The sequence below is a fragment of the Cajanus cajan genome, chromosome 2, assembly GCF_000230855.2.
Source record: "Cajanus cajan strain Asha chromosome 2, NIPB_CcT2T_4, whole genome shotgun sequence".
Classification (NCBI taxonomy): domain Eukaryota; kingdom Viridiplantae; phylum Streptophyta; class Magnoliopsida; order Fabales; family Fabaceae; genus Cajanus; species Cajanus cajan.
Genome location: NC_138518.1, coordinates 3,495,334 through 3,506,853, shown reverse-complemented (window position 1 = coordinate 3,506,853; position 11,520 = coordinate 3,495,334). Strand labels below are relative to the sequence as shown.

Genomic DNA, 11,520 nt, shown 5'->3' with positions numbered 1-11,520 from the left:
ATAGGAATTATAGGTATTGTTACACTTTTATGAGTATTTATATTTGTCATTTAATTTTATGTTTATAAGCAGAATTTGTATCAACTTTCAATTATGTATTTAAAAGGTTACAAGTATGAATAAAATATATGAGTTTAAGCCTTCTAATTCTTTTTGAATTCCAACAATATTATTAGATTCTTACCTCTATAGCTCTCCCCTGTAATGAAGAATTCGTTATTTGAGTACTCAGGGAATTTAACGAACCAGCGCTCTAGGAAAACAAGATTATCCCTAGCTGTACAAGGATAAGACCATGAAGACAAGAGGTGGATAAAATCATAAGCATTTATTAGACTGTGATTCTTCTGTTACTATTTAAAGGCCACTGGAAAAAATGAAGTGAAAAAGAACCTATAATTTCATCTGTAACTAAGGCATAAAATGATTTATTGCTCGAGAAAGAGAATCCAACACCAGCTGGTGACTCCAAGTATAGTACATTTGCCTCTGTGGTAAGGATGAAATAAGTAAGCAATTTATCTTAAGACCATATTTGATATTTTGATCTCCAACAAAAATAAACCATTGGAGTTATGAAGTCTTGGGTTTAAGGTTCACCTTTGTTCCAACTATAATCATTTTTCTAAAGAACATTGTTGTCACTTGGTCTGAAAGGACCATGCTCAGCAAAAGCTCCAACTCCAATAGATGAAAGGATTCTATAAGTCATCAGGTATGGACATGACTCATTCTGATCTGGTCCTTCACATCATAACAGATTTTGGTACAATACTCATCAAAACTTGTTATAATATGTTGGAAGTATATACAATACACTCAATCTTATTCTATGTCATGAGATTCATCTTCGTTTGTCCATTCCCCAAATGCATATGAAAAATAAAATCAAACAACCAAAGTATTCATCATAGTGTTCATTATAAATGCTATTTCGCATCAAGTCTAAGATTCTTACAGAAAAAAGATGCTTCCTTTAGATGGTCAGATTCCTTCTAAAACAACCCTTCTCCTGCCAGCACATATTTATTATTGTCAGGCATAATACTAGTTCATGAACAAACTTCGATCTTAAGTAAGGCTATGCTCCACAATTAACTTCGAAACGTGTGGAAAGTGGAAACAAACCACTGCTAAAATATGTCATTATTTGCAATCATAGTTAAAGGAACTTACGCAATTCATCCAAGGAAGTTTGATCAATGCTCTCTCCACTCTTGATGAGGCGAAGTCTCCCTGGAGAGATAACATAGGAAGTGAAATAAGCAAGCTATAAGTTCAACTTTTGAAAAGGAAGTTTAATGTAACATTTAATAATATTTTTTTTAATAAAGGAAGATGAATAAAACAAAGAAAAATGAAGTACATCCAAAACGGTACATCTATAACATCAACCAAAAGGAAAAGCTAAGGACAAATTAGTTAGTGACCTTTGTTTTGTTTTCTTTATAGAAGAATATTGTCTTTTGCTCGCAAATTAGAATTATAAAATAGGCATACATTTCTATTCAACACACATTACATTACTTTTGCATTGCAAGACAATGCACTGCAACTAAGTTGCAGCCAGTCTCGATCTTTTCTCGTGTATTTTAATGTTGTTCAGAATGCTTGTAAGCTGAACAAGAATGCAATTAAATTATTTTAGCATGCTAATCAAGAAGGAGAAGTCTCTAGTACCCCGAGAGAGATGTTAATTCTGTTGTTTCGACCAAAAGAATAATTTTGCAAGCAAATGTGGTTCATTAATCAAGGGATTATAATATTTGCCAATACAATATGTTTATCATAATAGAATCTACTGATTTTGTCTTTCCACAATCCTAACCAAACTTGGTTAATGATCTGTAGCATTCTCCGGCTGTGGTCACAAACACATCCTATCACCGTATGCAAGCGTTCTTTGATCCAAAATGAGCTTTAATTTAACTGAACTTTCTTTTATACAAGGAAAGCCTCAAGCTCGCTCAGACCAAGCACCAGGACAAAACTCGACACTATTACAAGAAGTTTATGACCTACGATTTCTTCCTTTCCATGATGAACCAGGCCGCGATAATTTGGGTACTTGTTCCTTACTCTGCAGTTTCACGAGAGCATTAGGGAAAAGTAGCAATAGAGCAGGATAGCTTATGCACAACATAAATGCACAACCTTTACCTTGTTTACCAGTCTTATGAAAGAAAAATGATGATGCTGTTAGAATCCTAATCATCAATCCGTTGCAGCATTTTTTACCTTTTCTGTTATTTGATTTTGCTATCTTTTGTAATCTTCCTTTTCTGAGATTCCCTTGTACAGTTGTATTCCTTTAACAAATTCAGTTAGGCAAGTCTTGTATATATAAGGACACCTTTTCTGTAATATTGCAGTGAGAAAGAAATATCATTTTTCCTCAAGGTTGGTGCATTCTTCCTTTCTCAGATTTTTATTTTCTGATATGGTATCAGAGCTCTGAAATTCAGAGCTCTGGTTGCTACATTGAGCAATGACTGACCCTGCTCAAGATGCATCTTCTCCATACTACCTACATCCCTCAGAAACCCCAAGTCTCACCATTACCCCCAATATCCTTGAAGGGCAAAACTATCACCAATGGTCCCGTTCGGTTCGAATGAGCCTTATATCTAAGAACAAAATTGGTTTTATCGATGGAAGTATTCAAGCTCCAGCCCGTACAAATGCTCTCTACTCAGCTTGGGAAAGGAATAACATGATGGTTGTTTCCTGGCTTCACAAATCTCTTTCACCCACCATCTATCACTACAAGAAAATGACGATTTTGCGACGGTTATATGGCCTACATTGCGACGGTTAGAACTGCCGCAAAGACAACATCAAACCGTCGCAGAATTGTCCGTCACCAGGCAATTTTGCGACGATTATCAGAACCGTTGCACAAACCGTCGCAAACTTGGAATTGCGACCCTTTCATCAACTGTCGCACCAACTGCCTCTATATTAACATTGCGACCCTTTCATCAACTGTTGCACTAATTGCCTCTATATTAATATTGCGACCCTTTCATCAACTGTCGCACCAACTGTCTCTAAATTAATATTACGAATCTTTTTTTACTTATCGAAAATTATAATTTTTTTTTAATTTTAATAAATTTATTAATGTAACAATCCTCATATTTGGCCTCTCAAGGGTTCTATTTCACAATATTTCAATATTTAGCGTGTTTTATCCTTACTTGTGCAATTTCTGGAAAACTTCCCAGAAGGTCACCCATCCCTGTACTACTCCAGGTCAAGCACGCTTAACTGTGAAGTTATGATGAGTAGGCTACCGAAATGTATATGTATGTTGTCAGTATAACTTATACAAATTAATTCATTTAAGTTAACCTCAAATATACAATCACATATTTTTACTATAATAATAATATATAATAATTTTATATAATGAATAATAATAATAATAATAATAGTAATAATAATAATAATAATATATTTAGTTATTCTTTATTTATATGTACTTACTTTTATAATTAACATCTACTTATTTCTATTTAAAATTATAACTTAAATTATTTAATTTTATAATTTATAATGATAATATAATTTATAAAATTATAAATATTTATTTATTACATACTTATAAATTAAATTTTAATATTTTAAATAATTATTAATTAATTTAATATATTTATTTACCTTAAATCAAACATATAAAATTCAAAAAAATGTATTTATCCTTGTTTTATTTTCTAATTATCAACTATTAATAAAATACTAACTTAAAATCTTATCTAATTATATATAATATTCTCATATCAAATTTAAAAGTAGATATTAGTTATACAAAAATATTAAGATCATATAGTAAATTGTCAATAAGATTTTAGTTAAATAATTTAAAATAATTAATGTTTCAATTATATTGTTATTTAGCAAATAATTTATTCCAAAACTAATTAAATTTTTTATATTAATTATTAGTAAAATTTAATAACTTTTAAATTAACAATTAATTGGATCGATGAAATTCAACACACACCATGATTTATTGAGCGGAATAACTTTACCAAGAGTTATTTTGTAAGTTATCTTAAATCAAACATATAATATTCAAAAAATGTATTTATCCTTGTTTTATTTTTTAATTATCAACCATTAATAAAATATTAACTTAAAATCTTATCTAATTATATCATAATTATTTTCATATCAAATTTAAAACCAATTCTTACATTTTCGACAAATATAAATTTTTCTGAAATATTCCATCAATAATATAGTTTTTCCTACAAAAAATTTCTCATCGAAAATATAAATTTTTCGACAGATTGGATTTAATTTTATAAGAAATCATCTTCGATTAATATAACATTTTGTATATATGATTTAAGAGTAAAAGATTTTCAATTTAACGGTTGAATTTACAAAATTCACATTTAATATAAAGTTATTGAGCGGTGTAACACTTAGTAAAATTTACACCGATGTAATTATAACCCCCCTCATATATATATATATATATATATATATATATATATATATATATGAGGAGGGTTCAAACGACACCGGTGTAACTTTTACTAAGTGTTGCACCGCTCAATAACTTTATATTAAATGTGAATTTTGAAAATCCAACCGTTAGATTGAAAGTTCATATCTCTTAGATCATATATATCAAATTTTATATTAATCTAAGATGATTTGATACTTCATTCTCATAAAATAAAATTGACGTAATATATACATTTTAAAATATACTAAAATATGAACACTTTGATTACCTTCAAGTTGTTGTTCAATTTTAACAAAATTTGACATATATGATCTAAGAGACATAAACTTTCAATCTAACGGTTGGATTTTCAAAATTCACATTTAATATAAAGTTATTGAGCAGTGTAACACTTAGCAAAAGTTACACCGGTGTCGTTTGAACCCTCCTCTATATATATATATATATATATATATATATATATATATATATATATATATATATATATATATATGAGGGTTTATAATTACATCGGTGTAAATTTTACTAAGTATTACACCGCTCAATAACTTTATATTAAATGTAAATTTGGTATATCCAACTGTTAGATTGAAAGTTCATATCTCTCATAGATTATATATACAAAACTTTATATTAATCCAAGATGATTTGATACTTTATTTTTATAAAACAAAATTGATGTAATATATTCATTTCAAAATACACTAAAATATAAACACTTTGATTACCTTCTAGTTGTTCAATTTTAACAAAATTTGATATACACTTATAAAGTGATATGAACTTTCAATTTAACGATTGGATTTACAAAATTCACATTTAATATAAAGTTATTGAGCGTCATAATACTTAGTGAAAGTTACACCGGTATAATTATAACCCCCTATATTATATATATATATATATATATATATATATATATATATATATATATATATATATATATATATATATATATATATATACAGGGTCGGATGCACGTTTGAATAGTGGGGCACTTGCCCCACTACTATTTGACATATACATAATTTTTTATCTAAAAAATAATATATTTTAAAAAATAAAAATTATATTTAATAAAATAAAATATAGATTCTGAAAAAAATATTTATTTATTTGATATCTGTCAAATTTTTGAAAGAAATTAATTCTCAGGTGATAAAATTTTTTTCTTAATAATGAATTAATTTTTAAAAAAGTTTAATTATAATATATATATTGATATATATATATATATATATATATATATATATATATGTCTTAATATTCACATATATAATGTAATATATTAAAATAAATAATTTTTTGATAAAATAAAATTTGTCCATGCATGTTTATCTTTTGTGTTTTTTATTTATTGTATACGTTGATTGAAAAAATCAAAATAGTAAAATTGTATATATTAATTAAAAAATCAAAATAAGAAAAATCTGAAGATTTATGTTCCATTGAGAATTGTTATTATAAGATATATTTTAAAATAAATTATCATCTAAAAATATATATTAGATATTAAAAACATATTTATATCATAAATAAATTAAACTGGATTTTTATAAAATTTAACATATTTATTTTTATATTTTTAATAGTGTTATAAAGATGGAATTTAAAATAAAATTTATAAAATTTAACATTGTAAATTATTCAATAATATGTGATCTGATAACTCAAAAATTAAGTTATAAAATGATAATTATATTTATTTATATACTCTAACACATCTTACATACAAGATAAATTCATAAGTTTGTTGAAAGATAAATTTATATTCTAGTCATGATTTTGAAATTATATAAAGAAAAAAAAATCGTGTACCTCATGTTAAAGGAAGTATATATAAAATTGTTAATAAAATATAAGTTTATTAAGATAATATACATAATACTTAAAAAAAATTTAATTTTAATAAAAAAAATTGTCTTGTAGATTGCGACGGTTTATCGTAAACCGTCGCAATGCTGAAAATTTTGCGACGGTTTATAACTAACTGTCGCAATGTTAAAAAAAATTTGTGACAGTTTATGATTAACTGTTGCAATCTTCAACAAATTTTGCGATGGTTTATGATAAACTGTCGCAATGTTCAACAAATTTTGCGACGGTTTACGATAAACCGTCGCAATGTTGAATAATTTTGCGACGACTTTTGATAAATCGTCACAATGTTAAACAAATTTTGCGACGGTTTATATAAACCGTCGCAATGTTCTACAAATTTTGCGACGGTTTACGATAAACCGTCGCAATGTTGAACAATTTTGCGACGGTTTTGAAAAACTGTCGTATGAAGGGTCACAATATCAAAGCGACGACAGTTTCTAGATAACCATCGCAATTTGTCTATCGCAATTTATCATTTTCCTTGTAGTGTATCAGAGTGTCATATGGATGGATACTGCCTTTGCAATATGGAATGATCTCAAAGAGAGGTTCTCTCAAGGAGATATGCTCAGGATTGCAGATTTGCAAGACTTGATTTCCACTTTCAAGCAAGGAGAATTAGCTGTGACTGATTATTTCACTGAACTAAAAATTCTCTGGGATGAGCTGGATGTTTTTCGCCCTTTGTCACCTTGCACATGTGCCATTAAATGCACTTGTGCTGCTTCAATTAGCATTGGAAAATACAAATCTCAGGATCAAGTCATTAAGTTCCTTAGGGGATTAAGTGACAATTATTCTACTGTGAAGACTCAGATTCCTCTCATGGACCCTCTTCCACCTCTCAATCGTGTTTTTTCTCTTATTGTTCAGGAAGAGAGACAAGTTTTTGGTGAATCAAAGGCCTTGGTTGTTGCTGGGAGAGGAGGAAATTTCAGAAACAACAATGGTCAAGGTGTTCACTACAAAAAAATCAAGTTTTAGCGACCACCAAAATCGGTCGCTATTTAGGTAAATTCAGTCGCTATTTCATTCAGCGACCGAAATAGCGACCGAAAAAATCCGTCGCTAAAACCCTGGTCGCTATTTGAAATAGCGACCGAAATTTTTTCCGTCGCAATTTAGCGACCGAAAAATCAGTCGCTAGCCAATAAAAATCCGTCGCTAAAATTTTGGTCTCCTAACTTCTGAGACCAATTTTGCGACCGAATTTTTTGGTAACAATTTCCGTCGCTAATTTTTATATTTATTTAATAAAAATATTTTATAAATCAGTCGCTAAATCGGTCGCTAAAAAACTAAAATAGATACGGATAAAATCGGTCGCTATTTCGGTCACTAAAAAAACTGAAATAGATACGAATAAAATCGGTCGCTATTTCGGTCGCTAAAAATCTAAAATAGATTCGGATAAAATCGGTCGCTATTTCGGTCGCTAAAAATTTGAAAACCAATTATTTTGGTCACTATTTCAGTCGCTAATAACTTGAATTAGCTACAAATAATTTCGATCGCTAATTCAGTCACTAAAATATACCAGTATTTTTAAATTCTTTTTTAATTATAAATTTATACCTGTTAACGAATATGACACTACTACAAGAAGCATATTTTACATCGGTTCTTTAAAGTCATTTACGTTGGTTCTAAAACTGATGTAGAATAGAGCGACGTAAAAAGTGTATATATTTTTACATCGGTTCTGGAAAACCGATGTAGATTGCATTTTTTTTATAAAAAAAATATGCTTGTTTTTGGATTTTTTTTTTTTTTGTATATATAATGGACAAATATTGTCAATCAAAATAAAATGCGCCATCAAATTACAAGCTTTATTTTCTTATAGTTTTAACATTCAGGGCCAAACATTCAAGGGGAAAAAAGGTTTACTAGCAACCTCTCAAGTTTCAATAACAATACAAAATAAGATGTAGCCATATATAGGAAAAGAATATCATTGTGGAACCCTACATCACCGTACTGCATCACGTGAGAGCCATAATATGCACCTCCATATAAAGTGTTATCTGTAACCCAAAAACATAGTAGTAAAGGTATCAATCACACAACTCTTAACACATACCAATGTTTGTCCATAAAATTAGACCAAGAATTTAACAAAAACAACAACAAAAATAAATCTCACTTATAACTAAGAAATCAAGGAATTGAATTATATTCTTCAATTTATATCCTCAAGAAAGCATAACAATGAAATTAAGGGTGAAATTCAAGATGCAAGAGGGCACATATTCTATGCTCTGCTGGTTTTTTTGCTTAACTTGAGAACTCATGTGACATTCTTACAAGTTGCTCTGTACCTGTTCATGATGGCAGTGCAAGGGTAAATAAATAGTAAAAGGAATTTATTTATACCCACCTGTTCACATCAACAAAAACATTGCTAAACAAAATTTTTAATTTATTATTAATGGATTATTAACTAAATGAAAAATGAAGAAAGGTAGTCAAAAATAATTTCATTGATATGGCTGTATAGTATGGTTTAGGTGTTTCTGAAATTTTTTAAAAAACAAAAGAGTTGGATAAAGGTGACTTAACAATAAAATGAAAACAAAAGTTATTTCACCTTTTCTTGTAAGTTATTTTCTTTCCGTGGAAAGTTTTTAATGGTTACAAACTGATGGCTACCACCTGCAAGGAAAGGTTTATATTAATAATTAATTATATAAAATAAAATTAACCATTTTTACAAGTTTTTACTTGTGGAGTACTTAAACCAAAACAACCAGTAAACAAAAGCTATAGTGTTATACTATACTATACTAATTATTGGCAAAAAAAAGGCTCACAACTAAGGTAAAAAAGAATAAAAAAGGACAAATGTGTGTTTTGTGGATTACCTTTTCAAGCTCATTAATTTTAGAAATTGAAATTAACGATTCAGCTATAAAAAGAAAATCCGATTTATATTTAAAACAAAAGGTTTTAAGTGCAAAACTTTATATTGGTTTTATATTGGTTTCCAAAACTTTATCATCAACAATTGCTGACACCTAGTAAAATAATATATAATAATCAGTCAAAGTAACCAAATTCATAAAAGTGCATATTTATAATCAAAATTGAAGCAAAAGTACCTTCTGCATTTTGTCAGCTTCATCTTCCTTTACAGTAGCCACGGACTGCGGTTTTATATTGGTTTCCAGAACTTTATTATCAACATTTGCCGATGTATAGTAAAAAGTATATGATCAGTCAAAGGAACCAAATTTAAAAGTACATATTTTTCATCAAAATTGAAGCAAAAGTACCTTAAGCATTTTTTCTGCATTGCCTTCCTCTGTTTTGGTAGTTATGCTCTATGGTTGTGTATTGGTTTCCTGAGTATTATTATAAACACTAGCTAACATCTGGTAAAAAAACATAATAGATAACAAATTGGATCTATAAATTATGATGAATCTAAGAAACTTTATTCAAAAATCAAACCTGAGGCCTCAGAATGATATCAAGTGTCGCATAATATAAAGTTTGAAAGCCAAACAAAAAAGTGAGACATGATGTTAGCACAAATACCTTGCTTTAAAGTTGTAATATACATATTTCTAAGGCAGACTGAAGTTCAGAATTCAACCTATCTGCATCATTTCCAATGCTGGATGCTTCAGTTAAATTTTGGAGGCATCTCCTTAAATGCTTAATGAGGTCAGATATTGCACCAACGATTGCAACTGAAGTATGCTGCTTCACATTTTGTGCAAGCTGCGTGGTGGTGTTAATAATATCAATCTGACGGATAGGCTGCTTGGCAACATTCTTGTGATCCAAGTGCTTGACCAAAATGGATAGTAGAAGATGGGAGTTATCTCCTGGTGTTCAAAAAGTGATAATCAATTAATTATATAGAAAATTAGATAAAACTGCATACTTAAAGAAAATTTATAATAGTGAATTTTTTACAAGGCTACCTGATTCTGCTAGAAGGGATTGCAAATAAATCAAAACACAAGAAGCAACTCCCTTTTCAGAAGACCAGTGGTTATCAATATCAAAATTATGAAAAGTGGTTCAAGGACACGCCACACAGTTGAAGCTTCCTTTGCCAATTTGGCCATATTATACAAGCAAACCTTTGACCAATAAGTAGGATCTTTAGCAGTATCCCTGTAGAAGTAGTGAACCACTTTTCATAATAAGCAAACCTTTGACCAATAAGCAAATCTTTCATCCTTCTCAGCCTCTGCACACACACACCCATCAAAAAAGAAACAAAACCCACGATTCCAAATCCAAGAAAGATCAAAACTTTTTCAAGAACCGTCCATACCAGGGAGTCGGGTGCAGTATTTTCTTCGCAGTTGATACAAGGCAGAGGCAAGGGAGAGAGGTCGGACACGCTCCTCCGGAAGGTGGGCGGGAGGGGCGGGAGGGCGGAGGGTCTGGGCGGGCAGCAGGGGTCGGAGACGCAGCGGCGGAGGACGGGGGAGGAACGGCCCTTGGTGAGGAGGGAGTGGAGGTTGAGGGGGACGTGGACGGCGGAGAAGCCGTGGAGGGAGAGGTCCTCTTGGTCGCAGAAGAGCTTCTTGGCGCTGGGCTGGGCGGAGGAAGAGGGGGAGCGGCGCTTGATGGGGGCGACGGCGAAACAGGGCGACGGCGGAACAGGGCGCTTGATTGTCCTCGGATTTAGCGGCCTCCGCGGAAGCATCCTTCTCCGGAATCTTGGAGGCCGGTGGCGATTTGGCTTCGTGGAGCGGAGGCTTGGAGTCTTCTAGGATTTCGGTGGCCATGGATGGGGGAGGGGGGACCAGAGAATTGGGAACCCTAGCGGTGAGAAAAACCCTAGAATTGGAGGGAAAAGGAATACTAGCTCACTCACTCACTCTTTCCCCCTTCTTTTTTGCTTTTCTCCTGGCAAAACTACTTACTACTAACCTAAAAAATAAGAAAATGGAAATTAATTAATTATAATAAATTAAAATATTATAAAAATTATAATTCAAATCAAAAGAAATCAAAAGTATTAAATACATTAAAATATTATAATTAAAAGAAATATAGTATTAAATCAAAAGAGTATAAAAATCATAACTAAAATTATAATAAATATTCTGATATTAAATATTTGTATTAAAGAAATTATTACAGATTTTAAATTTTATTTATTATGTTTTATAATCAAAAGATATCTAATA

At 30.3% G+C, this 11,520-nt stretch overlaps 2 protein-coding genes across 2 annotated transcripts; one reads left to right on the top strand and one right to left on the bottom strand.

Annotated features, from left to right (window-relative positions):
* Window positions 1-6,871: 6,871 nt before the first annotated feature.
* Window positions 6,872-7,348, top strand: LOC145954630 (uncharacterized). Its single transcript, XM_083069318.1, has one exon. The coding sequence runs from the start codon at window positions 6,872-6,874 to the stop codon at window positions 7,346-7,348; it is 477 nt and encodes a 158-aa protein (XP_082925444.1).
* Window positions 7,349-9,944: 2,596 nt separating this feature from the next.
* Window positions 9,945-11,306, bottom strand: LOC145955225 (uncharacterized). The gene is made up of 2 exons (XM_083069934.1): window positions 10,297-11,306; window positions 9,945-10,197 (listed from the first exon to the last, which is right to left on the bottom strand). The coding sequence occupies exon 1, from the start codon at window positions 11,031-11,033 to the stop codon at window positions 10,383-10,385; it is 651 nt and encodes a 216-aa protein (XP_082926060.1). The 5' UTR covers window positions 11,034-11,306; the 3' UTR covers window positions 9,945-10,197; window positions 10,297-10,382.
* Window positions 11,307-11,520: the final 214 nt, after the last annotated feature.

Bases quoted from the DNA above. Each gene is read 5' to 3' on its own strand.
- LOC145954630 (XM_083069318.1), top strand. From the start codon at position 6,872: ATGGATACTGCCTTTGCAATATGGAATGATCTCAAAGAGAGGTTCTCT.
- LOC145955225 (XM_083069934.1), bottom strand. From the start codon at position 11,033: ATGCTTCCGCGGAGGCCGCTAAATCCGAGGACAATCAAGCGCCCTGTT.